The sequence below is a fragment of the Panulirus ornatus genome, chromosome 5 (assembly GCF_036320965.1).
Source record: "Panulirus ornatus isolate Po-2019 chromosome 5, ASM3632096v1, whole genome shotgun sequence".
Lineage (NCBI taxonomy): Eukaryota > Metazoa > Arthropoda > Malacostraca > Decapoda > Palinuridae > Panulirus > Panulirus ornatus.
Window position 1 is genome coordinate 22,354,405 of NC_092228.1, and position 23,098 is coordinate 22,377,502.

The following is a 23,098-nucleotide window of genomic DNA, read 5'->3' on the forward strand; positions in this document are numbered from 1 at the left end:
TTTTCACATCTTGGTTACATCCACACACATTAAGGCACCCCACTCTGAGCCTTCGAGGAGGATGAGCACTCCCCGCGTGACTCCTTCTTCTGTTTCCCATTTTAGAAAGTTAATACAAGGAGGGGAGGATTTCTGGCCCCCCGCTCCCGTCCCCCCTAGTCGCCCTCTACGACACGCGAGGAATACGTGGGAAGCACTCCCTCACTCCTATCCCCAGGGATAATATACATATATATATACATATACACATACACACACATACACATACATACGCACATATACACACACACACATACATATATATACATATGAGAAATGTAAGAAACAATTTAGAAAACTTGAAATGAATGAAAAAGAATGTCAAATAATGGTTCAACAAACTTATACCTCTGTAATTTGAGCACTCACTCTTATCCCCTTTGCCTTTGTACAATGGCACTATGCACGCATTCCGCCAATCCTCTGGCACCTCACCATGAGTCATACATACATTAAATAACCTTACCAACCAGTCAACAATACAGTCACCCCCTTTTTTAATAGATTCCACTGCGATACCATCCAAACCTGCTGCCTTGCCGGCTTTCATCTTCCGCAAAGCTTTTACTACCTCTTCTCTGTTTACCAAATCATTTTCCCTAACCCTCTAATTTTGCACACCACCTCGACCAAAACAGCCCTATATCTGCCACTCTATCATCAAACACATTCAACAAACCTTCAAAATACTCACTCATCTCCTTCTCACATCACCACTACTTGTTATCACCTCCCCATTAGCGCCCTTCACTGAAGTTCCCATTTGCTCCCTTGTCTTACGCACTTTATTTACCTCCTTCCAGAACATCTTTTTATTCTCCCTAAAATTTAATGATACTCTCTCACCCCAACTCTCATTTGCCCTCTTTTCACCTCTTGCACCTTTCTCTTGACCTCCTGTCTCTTTCTGTTATACATCTCCCACTCAATTGCATTTTTTCCCTGCAAAAATCGTCCAAATGCCTCTCTCTTCTCTTTCACTAATAATCTTACTTCTTCATCCCACCACTCACTACCCTTTCTAATCAACCCACCTCCCACACTTCTCATGCCACAAGCATCTTTTGCGCAATCCATCACTGATTCCCTAAATACATCCCATTCCTCCCCCACTCCCCTTACTTCCATTGTTCTCACCGTTTTCCATTCTGTACTCAGTCTCTCCTGGTACTTCCTCACACAAGTCTCCTTCCCAAGCTCACTTACTCTCACCACCCTCTTCACCCCAACATTCACTCTTCTTTTCTGAAAACCCATACAAATCTTCACCTTAGCCTCCACAAGATAATGATCAGACATCTCTCCAGCTGCACCTCTCAGCACATTAACATCCAAAAGTCTCTCTTTCGCGCGCCTGTCAATTAACACGTAATCCAATAACGCTCTCTGGCCATCTCTCCTACTTACATACGTATACTTATGTATATCTCGCATTTTAAACCAGGTATTCCCAATCACCAGTCCTTTTTCAGCACATAAATCTACAAGCTCTTCACCATTTCCATTTACAACACTGAACACCCCATGTATACCACTTATTCCCTCAACTGCCACATTACTCACCTTTGCATTCAAGTCACCCATCACTATAACCCGGTCATGTGCATCAAAACCACTAACACACTCATTCAGCTGCTCACAAAACACTTGCCTCTCATGATCTTTCTTCTCATGCCCAGGTGCATATGCACCAATAATCACCCATCTCTCTCCATCAGCTTTCAGTTTTACCCATACTAATCGAGAATTTACTTTCTTACATTCTATCACATACTCCCACAACTCCTGTTTCAGGAGTAGTGCTACTCCTTCCCTTGCTCTTGTCCTCTCACTAACCCCCGATTTTACTCCCGGACATTCCCAAACCACTCTTCCCCTTTACCCTTGAGTTTCGTTTCACTCAGAGCCAAAACATCCAGGTTCCTTTCCTCAAACATACTACCTATCTCTCCTTTTTCACAGCTTGCTTACATCCACACACATTTAGACACCCCAGTCTGAGTCTACGAGGAGGATGAGCACTCCCCGCGAGACTTATTCTGTTTCCCATTTTTAGAATCTGGATCTGGAGAAGGCATATGATAGAGTTGATAGAGATGCTCTGTGGAAGGTATTAAGAATATATGGTGTGGGGGGCAAGTTGTTAGAAGCAGTGAAAAGTTTTTATCGAGGAGGTAAGGCACGTGTAGGAAGAGAGGAAAGTGATTGGTTCTCATTGAATGTATGTTTGCGGCAGGGGTGTGTGATGTTTCCTTGAATGTTTAATTTGTTTATGGATGGGGTTGTTAGGGAGGTGAATGCAAGAGTTTTGGAAAGAGGGGCAAGTATGAAGTCTGTTGTGGATGAGAGAGCTTGGGAAGTGAGTCAGTTGTTGTTTGCTGATGATACAGCGCTGGTGGCTGATTCATGTGAGAAACTGCAGAAGCTGGTGACTGAGTTTGATAATGTGTGTGAAAGAAGAAAGTTAAGAGTGAATGTGAATAAAAGCAAGGTTATTAGGTACAGTAGGGTTGAGGGTCAAGTCAATTGGGAGGTAAGTTTGAATGGAGAAAAACTGGAGGAAGTAAAGTGTTTTAGATATCTGGGAGTGGATCTCGCAGCGGATGGAACTATGGGAGCGGAAGTGAATCATAGGGTGGGGGAGGGGGCGAAAATCCTGGGAGCCTTGAAGAATGTTTGGAAGTCGAGAACATTATCTCGGAAAGCAAAAATGGGTATGTTTGAAGGAATAGTGGTTCCAACAATGTTGTATGGTTGCGAGGCGTGGGCTATGGATAGAGTTGTGTGCTGGAGGGTGGATGTGCTGGAAATGAGATGTTTTAGGACAATTTGTGGTGTGAGGTGGTTTGATCGAGTAAGTAATGTAAGGAAAGAGAGATGTGTGGAAATAAAAAGAGCGTGGTTGAGAGAAGCAGAAGAGGGTGTTTTGAAATGGTTTGGGCACATGGAGAGAATGAGTGAGGAAAGATTGACCAAGAGGATATATGTGTCGGAGGTGAAGGGAACGGGGAGAAGTGGGAGACCAAATTGGAGGTGGAAGATGTAGTGAAAAAGATTTTGAGTGATCGGGGCATGAACATGCAAGAGGATGAAAGGCGGGCAAGGAATAGAGTGAATTGGATCGATGTGGTATACCTGGGTTGACATGCTGTCAGTGGATTGAATCAGGCATGTGAAGCGTCTGGGGTAAACCATGGAAAGTTGTGTGGGGCCTGGATGTGGAAAGGGAGCTGTGGTTTCGGGCATTATTGCATGACAGCTAGAGACAGAGTGTGAACGAATGGGGCCTTTGTTATCTTTTCCTAGCGCTACCTCGCACACATGAGGGGGGAGGGGGATGCTATTCCATGTGTGGCGAGGTGGCGATGGGAATGAATAAAGGCAGACAGTGTGAATTGTGTACATGGGTATATATGTATGTGTCAGTGTGTGTATATATAAGTGTACATTGAGATGTATAGGTATGTATATTTGCGTGTGTGGACGTGTATGTATATCCATGTGTATGGGGGTGGGTTGGGCCATTTCTTTCGTCTGTTTCCTTGCGCTACCTCGCAAACGCGGGAGACAGCGACACAGCAAAATAAATAAATATAAATATAAAATATATATATATATATATATATATATATATATATATATATATATATATATATATATATATATATATATGTATATATATATATATATATATATATATATATATATATATATATATATATATATATATATATATATATATACATTGGAAAGGATCACAATTTTGCGCGAGATCAAGTATATTCCTATGAGTCCACGGGGAAAATGAAACACGATAAGTTCCCAAGTGAACTTTCGTGAAATGATTACATAATCAAGGGAGACACAAGAGACAAATATAAGTCAGTTGATATACAACGAATAGATGTAGCTAGGACGCCATATGGTAAACATGCGATTGTCCAAGATAGACAATGAGCGTATCATAAACTTATCATTTTACAAATTTTATGAACAATAAAGTTATCTAATTTGTATAGACCATCACTAATATTAAGATTATAATTTTTTTGTATTTGATAATAGCAGATTCAATGATATTTCTCGTGGTAAAAGAGCTAGAGTTAATAACTGTGATGGCATTACTCCAGTGAATACAATGATCATAGTTTTTAACGCAATTAAACAAGGCATTTGATTCTTGTCCCGTTCTTACACTATATTCATGTTGCTCAAGTCTAACAGAAAGATCCTTACCAGCCTGTCCAACATAAAACTTATCACAACTTCTACATGGCACTTTTTAGATGCATCCAGGATAATTTTCTGGTGAATTCCTGATTAAGATATTCTTTATATTATCATTGTTGCTGAAGGCAACATTTTCATTAATGGATTTAAGCAACATGGGAGGCAAAATAAAACCATTATCAAAAGGGAGACTTAAAAGATTCTTGGTGTCAATGGGAGGTTTGGGCTGAACTCTATGAATTGATTTTTTTTGCTAACTAAGGGATTTATCAATGAAAGATCCAGGATGCTTTAACTTAGATCCAATAGAATATATCTTCTCAAACTCATCATCAATATACTCTGGACTGCAAATACGTAATGCCCTGAGGAACATAGACTGAAATGCTGTAATTTGACTTTGTCATGTTAGATGAGTAACGATGGATATATGAGCATCCATTGGTAGGTTTTCTGTATATGCTAAACTTAAACTTGTTTCCTTGCCTATGGATCATGCAATCTATAAATGGTAACATACCTTTATTTTCATTTTCTACAGTAAATTTGATGGTAGATACTAAATTGTTAAGTAAGGGAGAGAATATTTGTAAATTTTCATTTGTTGGCCAAACACAAAGAACATCATCTACATACCTAAACCAAGTTGCATTAGAAGGTAAGATATCCTTTAGTAATTTTGTTTAAAAAATTGCGTATAAAGATTACATAGTACAGGTGAAAGAGGGTTACCCATTTCTATACCTAATTTTTGAGCATAATTATTTCCATTGAATTGAAATGCACAGTCTTTTATACACAGTTTTATCAGTTCAGTGAAAACAGACTTTGAAACAGGCAAATGAATATTATCCAAGACATCAGATATATTCTAAAAGGTCATCAACTGGAACTTAATTGAAAAGTGAGGAAACATCAAAGCTAACTAGTTTGAAATCAAAATTAAAATTGATCTTGTTAAGCTTGTTGACTAAATCTACATTGTTCATGATATTAGAATTTGATACCTTATCCGCTAAAGGGCTTAATAAAGAAACTAACCATTTTGACAATTAATATGTGATGGAGCCTACTATAGGTATTGCTCACTTTGTGTTCTTAATCCAGTGATGCCAAGATCTGTCCTACCCCAGCGATTGTTGCAGCGGTTTGGTCGACCATTTGACCAATTCCAAAACATCATTATAAAGAAACACATTGAATTTAAGAAGATTGAAATGGAGGAGGCTTTTCGTAATGTCAAGAGAGAAGAAACGTGCCTTTCAAATGGCAATACGGACATAGTGGAAGAACCAGATGTTGGACTATTGCTATGATTGATTAAGGAATGAACGCAATAGGCTACAAATAAAACTTGATTATAAATTGGATCATCTTATTAAAAACAGCGACTGGACTAAGAACACAAACCCTTCTTTTTTGATAGAACTGTCTAATAAACAACTAGATAAGGATGCCTTGTGTGCATTAGGCTATGGATTAAGTTTTGTGTGCTCTAACAGGGAAGCCAGCTATGTTAATGTCACAAAGTCGTTTTGTAATTTAGAGAAACACAGTAATTTAACTAATGATGAAATCAATATCTGTAAGGGTTTAGTGCATGCCAGTTTGTCAAAATCAGTAGAACCTTATTGCCCTAAAAGATTTGTAAGAGCTATTAACACCTTAAAAAAGACAAGGATATACATATTACTAAAGCAGATAAGGCTAACACTGTTGTGATTTTAGACAAAAGTAGCTATTTATCTAAAATTAATGACATTCTAAATGATGACACAACATATTCTAAACTTAATAAAAATCCCCTAGAAGCAGTTAATTCCCATTTCAATAAAGAAATGAAGCTGTTGTTGAAAGGTAATGGTTCTTTTATCAAAATTTTGTCACGTTTGTCCCCTTCATTGCCATATATGTATGGACTTATCAAAACACATAAAAATTTTTTTCCAGCAAGATCTATAGTGAGTTCAGTGGGCTCCATCACATATTAATAGTCAAAATGCTTAGTTTCTTTATTAAGCCTTTTAGTGGGTAAGATATCAAATTCTAATCATGAACAATGTACATTTAGTCAACTAGCTTAACAGTATCAATGTTAATTTTGATTTCAAACTAGTTAGATTTGATGTTTCCTCTCTTTTCACAAAAGTTCCAGTTGATGAACTTTTAGAATATTTGTTTGAAGTTTTGGATGATATTCATTTACCTGTTTCAAAGTCTGTCTTCACTGAACTGATAAAATTGTGTATAAAAGACCGTATATCAGTTCAATGGAGATCATCATGCTCAAAAATTTCGTATGGCAATGGGGATGGAATTTTTTGAGACAAAATTACTAAAGGATATCTTACCTTCTAATACAATTTGGTTTCGGTATATAGATGATGTTCTTTGTGTTTGGCCAACAAATGAAAACCTACAAATATTTCTCCCTTTATTTACCTATTTAGTACCTTCTATCAAATTTACTGCAGTAAATGAAAATAATGGTATGTAACCATCTTTAGATTGCATGATCCATAGGCAAGGATACAAGTTTAAGTTTAGCATATACAAAAAGCCTACCGATGCATGCTCATATATCCATTATTACTCATCTCAACATGACAGACTAAAATTATCAGAATTTCAGTCTCTGTTCGTTAGGGCATTACGTATTTGCAGTCCAGAGTATATTGATGCTAAGTTTGAGAAGATATATTCTATTGGATCTAATTTAGAGTACCCTAGATCTTTCATTGATAAATCCCTTAAGTTAGCAAAGAAATCATTTAATAGAACTGAGCCCAAACCTCCCATCGACACCAAGAATCTTATAGTTCTCCCTTTTAATAACAATTTTACTTTGTTTCCCATGTTGCTCAAATCCTTTAATGCAAATATTGCCTTCAGCAACAATAATACTATAAAGAATGTCTTAATCAGGAATTCACCTGAAAATTCTCCTGGATGCATCTATAAAGTGCCTTGTAGAAATTGTTAAGTTTTATGTTGGACAGATTGGTAAGGATCTTTCTGTTAGACTTAAGCAACATAAATATGGTATAAGAACGGGACAAGAATCAAATGCCTTGTTTAATCACGTTAAAAACTATGATCATTGTATTGACCGGAGTAATGCCATCTCGGTTATTAACTTTGATTCTATCACCACGAGAAATATCATTCAATCCTCTATTATTAGACACACAAAGAATTATAATCTTAATATCAATGATGGTCTATACAAAGTAGATAACTATATATATATATATATATATATATATATATATATATATATATATATATATATATACATATATATATATATATTATGTATTTGTTTTACTTTGTCGCTGTCTTCCGCGTTAGCGAGGTAGCGTTACTAAACAGACGAAATAATTGCCAACACGCAAATATACATACCTATACATCTCAACGTAGACATATATATATACTCACACGGACATATACATATATAAACATGTACATATTTCATACTGTCTACCCTTATTAATTCCCATCGCCATCCCGCCACACATGAAATAACAACCACCTCCCCCAGCATATGCAAGAGGTAGCGCTAGGAAAAGAAAACAAAGGCTACATTCGTTCACACTCAGTCTCTAGCTGTCATGTATAATGCACCGAAACCACAGCTCCCTTTCCACATCCAGGCCCCACAGAACTTTCCATGGTTTACCCTAGACGCTTCACATGCCCTGGTTCAATCCATTGACAACACGTCGACCCCGGTATACCACATCGTTCCAATTCACTCTATTCCTTGCACATCTTTCTCCCTCCTGCATGTTCAGGCCTCGATCACTCAAAATTTTTTTCACTCCATATTTCCACCTCCAATTTGGTCTCCCACTTCTACTCGTTCCCTCCACCTCTAACACATACATCCTCTTTGTCAATCTTGACCAAACCATTTCAAAACACCCTCTTCTGCTCTCTCAACCACATTCTTCTTATTACCACACATCTCTCTTACCTTATTATTACTTACTCGAACAAACCACCTCACACCACATATTTTCCTCAAACATCTTATTTCCAGCACATCCACCCTCCTCCGCACAACTCTATCTATAGCCCACGCCTCACAACCATATAACATTGTTGGAACCACTATTCCTTCAAACATACCCACTTTTGCTTTCCAAGATAATGTTCTTGACTTCCACACATTCTTCAACGCTCCCAGAACTTTCGCCCCCTCCCCCACTTTTTGATTCACTTCCGCTTTCATGGTTCCATCCGCTGCCAGATCCACTCCTAGATATCTAGAACACTTCACTTCCTCCAGTTTCTCTCCATTCAAACTTACCTCCGAATTGACTTGTTCTTCAACCCTACTGTACTTAATAACCTTGCTCTTACTCACATTTGCTCTCAGCTTTCTTCTTTCACACGCTTTACCAAACTCCGTCACCAGCTTCTGCAGTTTCTCACATGAATCAGCCACCAGCGCTGTATCATCAGCGAACAACAACTGACTCACTTCCCAAGCTCTCTCATCCACAACAGACTGCATACTTGTCCCTCTTTCCAAAACTCTTGCATTCACCTCCCTAACAGCCCCATCCATTAACAAATAAAACAGCCATAGAGAAATGACACACCCCAGCCGCAAATCAACATTCACAGAGAACCAATCCTTTTCCTCTTTTCCTACACGTACACATGCCTTACATCCTCGATAAATACTTTTCACTGCTTCTAGCAACTTGCCTCCTACACCATATATTCTTATTACCTTCCACAAAGCATCTCTATCAATTCTATCATATGCCTTCTCCAGATACATAAATGCTACATACAAATCCATTTGCTTTTCTAAGTATTTCTCACATACATTCTTCAAAGCAAACACCTGATCCGCACATCCTCTACCACTTCAGAAACCACACTCTTCTCTCCCAATCTTATGCTTTGTACATGCCTTCTCCCTCTCAATCAATATCCTCCCATATAATTTACTAGGAATACTCAACAAACTTATACTTATGTAATTTGAGCACTCACTTTTATCCCCTTTGCCTTTGTACAATGGCACTATGCAAGCATTCCGCCAATCCTCAGGCACCTCACCATCAGTCAAATATACATTAAATAACCTTACCAACCAGTCAACAATACAGTCACTTTTTTGATGAATTCCACTGCAATACATTCCAAACCCGCTGCCTTGCCGGCTTTCATCTTCCGCAAAACTTTTACTACCTCTTCTCTGTTTACCAGACCACATTCCCTAGCCCTCCCACTTTGCACACCACCTCGACCAAAGCACCCTATCATCAAGCACATTCAACAAACCTTCAACATACTCACTCTATCTCCTTCTTACATCACCACTACTTGTTATTACCTTCCCATTAACCCCCTTCACTGAAGTTCCCATTTGTTCCCATGCCTTACGTACTTTATTTACCTCCTTCCAAAACATCTTTTTATTCTCCCTAAGATTTAATGATACTCTCTCACTCCAACTTTCATTTGTCCTCTTTTTCACTTCTTGCACCTTTCCTTTGACCTCCTGCCTCTATTTTATACATCTCCCAATCATTTGCATTATTTCCCTGCAAAAATCGTCCAAATGCCTCTCTCTTCTCTTTCTCTAATAATCTTACTTGTTCATCCCACCACTCACTACGCTTTCTAATCTGCCCACCTTCCACGCTTCTCATACCACAGCATCTTTGCGCAAGCTATCACTGCTTCTCTAAAAACATCCCATTCATCCCCTACTCCCCTTACGTCCCTTGTTCTCACCTTTTTCCATTCTGTACTCAGTCTCTCCTAGTACTTCCTCACACAAGTCTCCGTCCCATATATATATATATATATATATATATATATATATATATATATATATATATATATATATATATATATATATATATATATATATATATATATAAATATATATATATATATATATATATATATATATATATATATATATATATATATATATATATATATATATATATTTATATACTATCTTAAAAGATTTTGGTTAGGTTGGTGACTAAGCACAGGAGTTTTTGAGTTTTTTAACGTCTCTGTTTATGCAGAAGCCTTCTTCCAAGACAGTCAGTAACATAAAAAGGCACAAATATAGATGCCCACGTAGAAGAATCACTCCTCGCTGGACGCCACACCGTCTACCTTACCCCCAGTTCAGCCGTCTTCTCCAGTCCCTTGCTACGTACCCTCACAAGTGTGACCGTCATATTTGTGGCTGGTTCCGTCAACCGAAGAAAGCCCTCACGATTTTTGATCATTTCCTTTGTTTCCAAGGCTTTTCTTGCTTGCTTGCTTAGTCCCTCATTCATTGTTTTAGCCACATTGGTAGATGTACACACATACGTACATTCTATGATGACGTAATCAGCTGCACGTTCGCTGATCCTTTTCGCCATATCTATCTCTGTTTCCACATAGTATGTGGCCAGGCATCCGTCGCATGATATATCGTATACTACATTATCCCTGTTGATGCTTTTTCAGTATATTACTTATCTCCAACCCTGATGATGTAGCAGCACCTATTCCCATCCTCTGCGAGAATCTAACCTCATCTTTTTAACAATGAACAATAATTTTCATAGATTCATGAGCGTCGGACGTTTTTTTTATATGTCATTTTCATGAATTTCTTTTAAGTTGAATGGTCTAATTTAGCTCTATCCCTAGATCTGTTTACAAGTGAGAACGCTATACTGGGACTGATATTTTTCCCCTGTTATGTATATCCTTTCAGTCATCTCTTCCTTTTCTTCTATGTAATGCCATTATTTCTCTAAGCATACAATACTTTTCAAAATGATTGTTCATTTTCACAGTATCTGATAACTACATTGTCTCTTCCCTTATTCCGTTCACCCAGTTTTATCGTCTTCCGCATTCATTTCTTTCTTCGTTAAACATATTTTCTTTTGATTAACATCAAGACGTCAGGTATTTGTTTTGTGCCTTCTCATGATATATCTTTGACAAGCACTAGACACATGGTATAGATGATAACGGATTACCCATGGGTGAGGAGGATTCGAACCCGGTGCGTTATCATTTTCTGTTTGAATGATTTCTTTCCAGATTGTTACTTCCATCAAACTGTTTGTCTTCTATTAATAGTGAATAATAGGTTCATTTAGACTTACACAATCCGTTTTCTGCGTTAAGATGTTTTTCTTTTCTGGCTCGAGATTTAGACGACACTATCATCTATGATGCTGCCACTAAATGAGCTTCGATACATCTACTGTATTATCAGTGTAGATTACCATGCCACACTATGGTTGTTGGTCCTCACGTTCTCAGTACGTTGGGGAGATCAGGTGAAAGCTGCACGTGAGTGTGACACCAGCTAGACCTATCAACGCGATGATGTGCCGATCAAAAAAGGCCATAACCGTAAATCTAATGTGTTTTTGTCTCTTCTCGGCCTAAGATAAACTAGAGTTAGGCTGAATGATTCGCATATGATCATTACCTACTTTAGGTGTACCTTTCTCTTTTGCTCATTCTTTATTCTTCATTTTGCGTTTGTATAGTCTGCCATCTGTTAGTACTATTACATAAGAGCGAGAAGTGAAGTGTTGTCCACCCGATACAAGGGTGTGATGCAGATTCGTTGAAATATTTTAAAAGTTCCTCTCCTTCATTTTGTAAGACAGTTTCATGTGGTAAGTTTAACGAAATTTAGATACTACAAAACTGACTGATTCCAAAACCGGAATCTTGGCTGGAACTACCTTAAGTTCCAATTTCTTACGTCTACTTATGGTTTACTTTTTGATTTTCTCTGTGTAGGTATATCGTCGATCGCGCCGGTATAACACGTATCTTATAGGCGTGTACGTCTCATCACTTCCTAAACCGATAAGATTTTGATATAAGCTTTTCCATGTCGAAGGTATGTCGGGCCAATTTACATTTGCTTTTCGAAACAGGATTCGATTCAGCTTCGATCAGGCGTGTCTTCAGGGATTTCGTTCGCGCCTTTACACGGCGGCAGATTTCTGTCATATATCGCTTATATTTAGTAAACTTATCACGTAATCTAATCTCTAGACTCCAGGCCTTAGGTATAATTCCTTCTACACTGGGGGTATTACAACATGCGTAGATCACGAGTCTTTGTACATACATTTATTCCACTGGTTTGGTTAGGTTAGGTTAGGTTAGGTATGAATCCTTGTACACTGGGGTATTATAGCATACGTAGATCACGTGTCTTTGTATATACAGTTTTTTCATTGGTTTGGCTAGGTTAGGTTAGGTTAGGTTTGGTATGAATCCTTGTACACTGGGGTATCATAACACGCGCAGATCACGTGTTTTTTTATATACATTTTTTCCACTGGTTTGTACCTCTCATTTAGTCTTGCTTTCGTGCCTGACATTGTCTGACATCTCATGGTCACAGGTGGTTCCACGATTCATATCATTGATATTATCATCCCTTGTCCTGGTTGGGTAAGAGTTATATGTGAATTGTTCTACTGTCAAATGATCTCTTTACATCTTCAGATCACCTACTTCTTGCTTCATTCATCCTCCATCTCTGGTCACCATTTCATTCTTACATACATCTATGTTCCCGTGCATCAGAATCGATTCTGCAACTTAAGTTTATTGTTTCTATGTCTATATGCCTTTGTTCTAACTGGAAATAAAGTTGACAATCCTCACGCAAATATAGAAATGTGCAGCAATCCATCTAAGGCCTGCCTCGATAATTGTCTTTCGTAATGGGAGTATATTTAGGGTGTCTGTATATGAATCTGCGTCGTTCACAACAGTGTCTTGTTACGAAGCTTCCTGGCTGATACCAAATTTTGCAATGGGTTGAGAGTTTATATCTACATTTATTGTTCTTTTTACATCATTCTCAGTGATAGCTCCAGGATCTTCAATTTCTTATTTTCTTATATATATTTATCATTTCTATTTTCTTCTATCATATTATTGTTATTTCTTTCGTCGTCTTCTTATCTGTTTGGTCTCAAATTCTTGATAATTATTTGCCTCTTTCACTATCACCCGCGACACTTTCCTCATTATCTGCAATTAATTTATTGACCATAACTGTCTTTATCGACTGTTATCACATCTTCCATATAACCCTCCCCCACCACGTCGTGCAAGTAAACATCACAAATAAAGATGTCCTTCAACTTGAAGCCTTGCATGCCTTACACCATATACATTATATATCATATAAGACTTTACATTTATATTTGCCGTTTACCAGATACCGTTGTCACTGGTTTGCAAAAAATGAGATATCGCAAAATCTATCTCTGTTATCTAGCACGATATCCGCTGTAGGATTTTGCAAATATTAGAATCATATTCAGGTATACGGACAAAAAAATATTTAATTCACTACTCACTTCTCACATAACGCCATAACTAGATATCCTTCCAAAATTTGGTTTCAGCAAGTAACGAAGGACAAAGAACTAATAGAGAAGATCCACTGGAGAGCATCAAAGGTGGCGCAGGAAATAAAAGAAGTGGGTTACAGAGGAAGGTTAGAGGCCATGAAATTGCTGGCGTGAGGATAAACTAGACTCAGGAAATGAACGACGAATGGAAGATATTTAGGGGAGCAGTGCTGACATGTGTGAAGAAGTGCTTGACATGCGGATGGTGGAATGTGGGCGAAGTGTAGCTAGTGGTGAGATGAAAAAAAAATAGTTGTTTCTTGTCAGAAAAAAGAGAGGCATTTAAGCTTTATCTGCAGGAAATGTGTTCGAGTGACTAGGAGATGTACAAGAGCATACGACAGGAAGTCAAGAAGAAAGACCAGGGGCTGAAAAGGATGGTAAATAAGAGTGGGATTGAGAAAGCATCGACAAATGTTTTCCGATGGAGGCTAATCTCGTGAGAAGAAAAGAACAAATGAGAAGAGATAAAGAAGTGATAATAGGCATAGAGGAGGGGAAAGAGCAAGTATCTTGGAGGATTACTATGTTTGTAACATTTTAAGTTTGTAAATGGTGTCATTTGACCTCATTTCTATATCATGGCCGCGACACCGGAAGTGACAGGTGTGATTATGCTAATTTGGACGGTGACTGGAAGTGACAGATGTGCAAACTCCGGTAGTTGTATCAGTGCAATAGGGGTTACCTCAACTGTATGATTACAGCCGTCGCTGCCAGTGAGGTTACGTGGCATAAAATGATCATTACTCCTCTGTAAGAGTCATTGATATATTTACTGTAAACACTGTAACTGGTGGATATAGGACTTAGTTCTGATATAGTCTTTAGATTTCTTATTCATCTCAGCTTATAACTATGAATCTACCTTCATATTCATATATTCACACGTTTTTTGTAGAGAATACTTTTTTTTTAACTTTGGAAGCTCCAATCGAGACAAAAGCCCAAATGAAGGCCGGGTCTTAATTGAAATTTGAAGTTTATGAAAGGGATGAATAAAAGGCAAAATATTTTACGAGTTTTTAGGAAGTGGATAATTTGTCTTTCAAAATGTGCCAGGTCATATTCATTAGGAAAGACATAAGAAGGTAGAGAGTTCCAAAGCTTCGAGATATAGGGAAAAAAATAGTCATCAAAACGGTCCATCCTTGAGTTTCTGATGGCTGTACAATAATCATGTGACGCAGCAGCTTGCCGAGTATTGTTGTGGTCTAACTAAGTGGTGGGGGCAGACAAGCAGCCAGCTCTCGGGAGCAAAACTAAAGTAACACCTATACAAGAGGGAAAGTGAACCAACATTGCGGTTTGGGACATTTGATAAGTAGGACCTCTTTTGACTCAACTCTATCCAGTCAGCGTGTAGAGCTAGTACTCCGTAAAGAACAATGGTCAGTCACGATTCTTTTTTTTTTGTAAATTCTTAGGCTTAACGTAGAGCGTTTCGATTTTTTTGGTTATTGTTCATCCATATCCCGATATCCATGAACGCCATCAATGAGATACATTTTTGTCTTACCACAGGTAGACCGAAGCAATGGGATCTCATCAGGTGCCTTGGTTGCTGGTCCTCACCTTCTCATTGTGCTGGGGATGCCAAGTGGAAACTGTACATGAGTCTGACACCAGCAGGATCATTCACCATGACGATGCTTCATTCAAAAAGGCCATAACAGTAGCTCCTTATAATCCTTTGGTCTTATCAAGTCACAAAATATTGGAAAGAGCACAACACAGTTCTACTAGTAACCATAACACTGAGAACCGAGTCTCAGAAATTAAACTGTTGCATTCAGCAGCAGCAGCAGCAGGCAGCGAGGATGAAAACGCTAGACAAAGGGGCAGAAGAAAGCAGGAAAAGCATGTTAGAATTCTGAAACTACAGAAAACGAGAGAAGTTTTGGTGTCGACTGCAGATGAAGCTTCATCACTGGGTCAGATGTTGGTAACTGTGGTCATGGCAGAGCTCAGGGAATGTGCTCTGGTGGTGGCTTACGATGCTGGCTACAGTAGACACCCTGTACTGCAGCACCTACTTCTCCTGCACAACCCACGACAGGTGAGATGATTATCATGTTAACTATATTCAGTCACTTACGTTTCTAATCTGGTTTTAACGCAGTCACTGTACCTGTGACACATCTGAGATTTAACAAAGGTGATTTCCTACCATAAGATTTGCTTCATTAGATAAAGTGTGAATCAAATACCCTATCTTCATTTCCACTTTATTCTCGAAGTACAGGAGACGTTTCGAGCATACATACATGCCCATCTTCAAATTGCTTCAGAATGACACAAAATGATATAGAAAGAAGAAAAACATATGTTCAGATCTTGTGGTGTTACAGATGGGAACGGTAATGTAGGTAAAGTCTGGACCTAAGGACTGGAATATGTGCGTGGTATTGTGGTCAACAGTGGTCAATATCAGTGGGTCAGTTGGTGAGGGGACTGCTTTAGGTCTTTGCATATGGGGGAGTCACGCGTAGGTAGAAAGTGGGGTCATCTGGGGTGTACTTGATAATAACTGTAGGACCCTCGCTGTTCCCATCCCAAATGACACCACTCTCGACCACCACGCAACTCCTCCAGTTACAGAAGCAATTCCCCTCCCACACAACAAGTTGACCCACCTAGTTTGACCCCAACCCACAACTATCATGCACAAACTTCAAGGGAACATGGTTCCAGATCAGGGTATTACCTACGTTACCGTACCCATCTATAACACTACAAGATGTGGACCATTCTTGTTTTCTTTTTAATATAAATTGCATCGTATTATTTTTATATAGATTGCATTGTATTATTTCTATATAGATTGCATTGTATTATTTTTATATAGATTGCATTGTATTATTTTCAAGCAGTTTAACTGAAGATAGGAAGTGAGTGTGTCAGATGCACTCAGTTAATTTGTCACACTGCATGAAAAAAAAAAAGATATAGACAGAAGGGAGCGAGCACAGAGTCGAGAAGATGAATCCCGGACTTAGAAACAAATTCCATTAGAGTCGACTAAACGACTTAAATACAAATAGTTTAGAAAAAAGAGGGAAGAAAGGTGACCTAATACAGGTATTCAAAATCAACAAAGATTTTGATAATCTCGATCGAAGCAAATGTCACGCCATACCTCGAATGGGTTGAAGTACACCTTACTAAAAAAGGATCGTAAACATACGCAATGACTTATCAATTTAAATGGTTGAATGCTTAAGTTGTGAATCTAAGAAAAGACGCTTAAGATTTCTGTTCAACTCCACGACTGATGTTATTTGCGTTTCCTTATTCACATGAAGAATTTGCAGTTTTTCTTATGAAGCATTTGCATGCCTTTCTACTCTTACCATACCACACCGTGAGTTTCAGGCATCTTTCTTTGTCACAAGCAGCATCGAGAGGAGCCAGTGGTCTATTGCAGTTGAAATTCCTTTGGAGCTCAAGGGACTGGCGATGAGTGATGAAGATAAGCTTAAAAACCTCCCACATTTAAAAAAAAGCCTTGACAGAAGGACCCTTGAGTTTTTGAAACGAATAAGAGCCAGATTTACAAAAGGATACAGCATGTTGCGCATAGCATACGTCTGATGTCAAATATTGCACAAGGGGGTTAACTGTTGCCACCGAGAAACATGACTGGCTGTACATACTATATACGTCTCCGTCCACTACCCAGGTGGTGTACATCAACACAACAGAAGACCTGACCAGGATAATCTGGACATCGTCAATGTGTCGTGGTTACTTCTTCCTGCTGGACGATCCTGAACCATTGCTGACCTTCGTCAAGGACAATCAGGATACATGGGACTACGGTGGCAGGTATGAGGAAAAGATTAATATAATACAATCGTATATATGTTGTGAGTGGATGACAGGAGATAATGCCTGGCTCTTGGTTAAGAAGAAGAAATCTAAAGAATTCTTGCACTCACATACTATAGGCATACACGCAAATGTTACAAACAAACACACACACATACACATATATGCTATGAAATACACTAAATGTAAAAGAGACTTGCATACGCATAGAGGCACAATACTAAAAAAACAAAGCCACAAACACCTACAAACACACACTTCAGGTCACGTGATGCAAAAGGGGAACTCACAGGACCATGACATGGATGCCTTCTCTCATCTCTAAGCCGAGTGGATAAGTAATCAGCCTACCGTGTATTGGCACTGGGTTCGAATCGTCAAAGCCAGGTCATTAATCTTATAAATAAATATATATATATATATGCATATGCACCCGGGCATGAGAAGAAAGATCATGAGAGGCAAGTGTTTTGGGAGCAGCTGAATGAGTGTGTTAGTGGTTTTGATGCACGAGACCGGGTTATAGTGATGGGTGATTTGAATGCAAAGGTGAGTAATGTGGCAGTTGAGGGAATAATTGGTATACATGGGGTGTTCAGTGTTGTAAATGGAAATGGTGAAGAGCTTGTAGATTTATGTGCTGAAAAAGGACTGATGATTGGGAATACCTGGTTTAAAAAGCGCGATATACATAAGTATACTTATGTAAGTAGGAGAGATGGCCAGAGAGCGTTATTGGATTACGTGTTAATTGACAGGCGTGCGAAAGAGAGACTTTTGGATGTTAATGTGCTGAGAGGTGCAACTGGAGGGATGTCTGATCATTATCTTGTGGAGGCTAAGGTGAAGATTTGTATGGGTTTTCGGAAAAGAAGAGTGAATGTTGGGGTGAAGAGGGTGGTGAGAGTAAGTGAGCTTGGGAAGGGGACCTGTGTGAGGAAGTACCAGGAGAGACTGAGTACAGAATGGAAAAAGGTGAGAGCAATGGAAGTAAGAGGAGTGGGGGAGGAATGGGATGTATTTAGGGAATCAGTGATGGATTGCGCAAAAGATGCTTGTGGCATGAGAAGAGTGGGAGGTGGGTTGATTAGAAAGGGTAGTGAGTGGTGGGATGAAGAAGTAAGAGTATTAGTGAAAGAGAAGAGAGAGGCATTTGGACGATTTTTGCAGGGAAAAAATGCAATTGAGTGGGAGATGTATAAAAGAAAGAGACAGGAGGTCAAGAGAAAGGTGCAAGAGGTGAAAAAAAGGGCAAATGAGAGTTGGGGTGAGAGAGTATCATTAAATTTTAGGGAGAATAAAAAGATGTTCTGGAAGGAGGTAAATAAAGTGCGTAAGACAAGGGAGCAAATGGGAACTTCAGTGAAGGGCGCAAATGGGGAGGTGATAACAAGTAGTGGTGATGTGAGAAGGAGATGGAGTGAGTATTTTGAAGGTTTGTTGAATGTGTTTGATGATAGAGTGGCAGATATAGGGTGTTTTGGTCGAGGTGGTGTGCAAAGTGAGAGGGTTAGGGAAAATGATTTGTTAAACAGAGAAGAGGTAGTGAAAGCTTTGCGGATGATGAAAGCCGGCAAGGCAGCAGGTTTGGATGGTATTGCAGTGGAATTTATTAAAAAAGGGGTGACTGTATTGTTGACTGGTTGGTAAGGTTATTTAATGTATGTATGACTCATGGTGAGGTGCCAGAGGATTGGCGGAATGCGTGCATAGTGCCATTGTACAAAGGCAAAGGGGATAAGAGTGAGTGCTCAAATTACAGAGGTATAAGTTTGTTGAGTATTCCTGGTAAATTATATGGGAGGGTATTGATTGAGAGGGTGAAGGCATGTACAGAGCATCAGATTGGGGAGGAGCAGTGTGGTTTCAGAAGTGGTAGAGGATGTGTGGATCAGGTGTTTGCTTTGAAGAATGTATGTGAGAAATACTTAGAAAAGCAAATGGATTTGTATGTAGCATTTATGGATCTGGAGAAGGCATATGATAGAGTTAATAGAGATGCTCTGTGGAAGGTATTAAGAATATATGGTGTGGGAGGAAAGTTGTTAGAAGCAGTGAAAAGTTTTTATCGAGGATGTAAGGCATGTGTACGTGTAGGAAGAGAGGAAAGTGATTGGTTCTCAGTGAATGTAGGTTTGCGGCAGGGGTGTGTGATGTCTCCATGGTTGTTTAATTTGTTTATGGATGGGGTTGTTAGGGAGGTAAATGCAAGAGTTTTGGAAAGAGGGGCAAGTATGAAGTCGGTTCCGGATGAGAGAGCTTGGGAAGTGAGTCAGTTGTTGTTCGCTGATGATACAGCGCTGGTGGCTGATTCATGTGAGAAACTGCAGAAGCTGGTGACTGAGTTTGGTAAAGTGTGTGGAAGAAGAAAGTTAAGAGTAAATGTGAATAAGAGCAAGGTTATTAGGTACAGTAGGGTTGAGGGTCAAGTCAATTGGGAGGTGAGTTTGAGTGGAGAAAAACTGGAGGAAGTGAAGGGTTTTAGATATCTGGGAGTGGATCTGGCAGCGGATGGAACCATGGAAGCGGAAGTGGATCATAGGGTGGGGGAGGGGGCGAAAATTCTGGGGGCCTTGAAGAATGTGTGGAAGTCGAGAACATTATCTCGGAAAGCAAAAATGGGTATGTTTGAAGGAATAGTGGTTCCAACAATGTTGTATGGTTGCGAGGCGTGGGCTATGGATAGAGTTGTGCGCAGGAGGATGGATGTGCTGGAAATGAGATGTTTGAGGACAATGTGTGGTGTGAGGTGGTTTGATCGAGTGAGTAACGTAAGGGTAAGAGAGATGTGTGGAAATAAAAAGAGCGTGGTTGAGAGAGCAGAAGAGGGTGTTTTGAAGTGGTTTGGGCACATGGAGAGAATGAGTGAGGAAAGATTGACCAAGAGGATATATGTGTCGGAGGTGGAGGGAACGAGGAGAAGAGGGAGACCAAATTGGAGGTGGAAAGATGGAGTGAAAAAGATTTGTGTGATCGGGGCCTGAACATGCAGGAGGGTGAAAGGAGGGCAAGGAATAGAGTGAATTGCAGCGATGTGGTATACCGGGGTTGACGTGCTGTCAGTGGATTGAATCAAGGCATGTGAAGCGTCTGGGGTAAACCATGGAAAGCTGTGTAGGTATGTATATTTGCGTGTGTGGACGTATGTATATACATGTGTATGGGGGGGGGGGGGTTGGGCCATTTCTTTCGTCTGTTTCCTTGCGCTACCTCGCAAACGCGTGAGACAGCGACAAAGTATAATAAAAAAAAATAAATATAAATATATATATATATATATATATATATATATATATATATATATATATATATATATATATATATATATATATATATATATATTCTTTCATACTATTCGCCATTTCCCGCGATACCGAGGTAGCGTTAAGAACAGAGGACTGGGCCTTTGAGGAAATATCCTTACCTGGCACCCTTCTCTGTTCCCTCTTTTGGAAAATAAAAAAAAAGAAAACGAGAGGGAAGGATTTTTTAATTTTCCAAAAGAAGGAACAGAGAAGGGGGCCAGGTGAGGGTATTCCCTCAAAGGCCCAGTCCTCTGTTCTTAACGCTACCTCGCTATCGCGGGAAATGGCGAATAGTATGAAAAAAAAAAAAAAAAATATATATATATATATATATATATATATATATATATATATATATATATATATATATATATATATATATATTTATTTATTTATTTATTTATTATTTTGCTTTGTCGCTGTCTCCCGCGTTAGCGAGGTAGCGCAAGGAAACAGACGAAAGAATGGCCCAACCCGCCCACATACACATGTATATACATACATGTCCACCCATGCACAATATACATACATATACATCTCAATGTACACATATATATACACACACAGACATATACATATATACACATGTACATAATTCATACTGTCTGCCTTTATTTGTTCCCATCGTCACCTCGCCACACATGGAATAACAACCCCCTCCCCCCTCATGTGTGTGAGGTAGCGCTAGGAAAAACACCAACGGCCCCATTCGTTCACACTCAGTCTCTAGCTGTTATGTAATAATGCACCGAAACCACAGCTCCCTTTCCACATCCAGGCCCCACACAACTTTGTATGCTTTACCCCAGACGCTTCACATGCCTTGGGTTCAATCCATTGACAGCAGGTCGACCCCGGTATACCACATCGTTCCAATTCACTCTATTTCTTGCACGCCTTTCACCCTCCTGCATGTTCAGGCCCCGATCACTCAAAATCCTTTTCACTCCATCTTTCCACCTCCAATTTGGTCTCCCACTTCTCCTCGTTCCCTCCACCTCTGACACATATATCCTCTTGGTCAATCTTTCTCCACTCATTCTCTCCATGTGACCAAACCATTTCAAAACACCCTCTTCTGCTCTCTCAACCACACTCTTTCTATTTCCACAAATCTCTCTCACCCTTACATTACTTACTCGATCAAACCACCTCACACCACATATTGTCCTCAAACATCTCATTTCCAGCACATCCACCCTCCTGCGCACAACTCTATCCATAGCCCACGCCTCGCAACCATACAACATTGCTGGAACCACTATTCCTTCAAACATAACCATCTTGGCTTTCCGAGATAACGTTCTCGACTTCCAAACATTCTTCAAGGCTCCCAGAATTTTCGCCCCCTCCCCCACCCTATGATTCACTTCCGCTTCCATGGTTCCATCCGCCGCCAGATCCACTCCCAGATATCTAAAACACTTCGCTTCCTCCAGCTTTTCTCCATTCAAACTTACCTCCCAATTGACTTCACCCTCATACTGTACCTAATAACCTTGCTCTTATTCACATTTACTCTTAACTTTCTTCTTTCACACACTTTACGATAATCAGTCAATAGCTTCTGCAGTTTCTCACATGAATCAGCCACCAGCGCTGTATCATCAGCGAACAACAACTGACTTACTTCCCAAGCTCTATCATCCACAACAGACTGCATACTTGCCACTCTTTCCAAAACTCTTGCATTCACCTCCCTAACAACCCCATCCATAAACAAATTAAACAACCATGGAGATATCAGAGACCCCTGCCGCAAACCTACATTCACTGAGAACCAATCACTTTCCTCTCTTCCTACACGTACACATGCCTTACATCCTCGATAAAAACTTTTCCCTGCTTCTAACAACTTGCCTCCCACACCATATATTCTTATGACCTTCCACAGAGCATCTCTATCAGCTCTATCACATGCCTTCTCCAGATCCATAAATGCTACATACAAATCCATTTGTTTTTCTAAGTATTTCTCGCATATATTCTTCAATGCAAACACCTGATCCACACATCCTCTACCACTTCTGAAACCACACTGCTCTTCCCCAGTCTGATGCTCTGTACATGCCTTCACCCTCTCAATCAATACCGTCCCATATAATTTACCAGGAATACTCAACAAACTTATACCTCTGTAATTTGAGCACTCACTCTTATCCCCTTTGCCTTTGTACAATGGCACTATGCAAGCATTCCGCCAATCCTCAGGCACCTCACCATGAATCATACATACATTAGATAACC

General features: G+C 39.4%; 1 protein-coding gene across 1 annotated transcript in view; it reads left to right on the forward strand.

Moving 5' to 3' along the window:
* LOC139748781 (uncharacterized) overlaps positions 1-23,098 on the forward strand; it is a 45,782-nt gene that overhangs the window by 5,276 nt on the left and 17,408 nt on the right. The window contains exons 2-3 of the mRNA XM_071662216.1: positions 15,240-15,774; positions 17,398-17,543. Of these exons, the coding sequence (XP_071518317.1) occupies positions 15,253-15,774; positions 17,398-17,543 (668 nt within the window). The 5' untranslated portion in view covers positions 15,240-15,252. The remainder of the gene's footprint in view (positions 1-15,239; positions 15,775-17,397; positions 17,544-23,098) is intronic.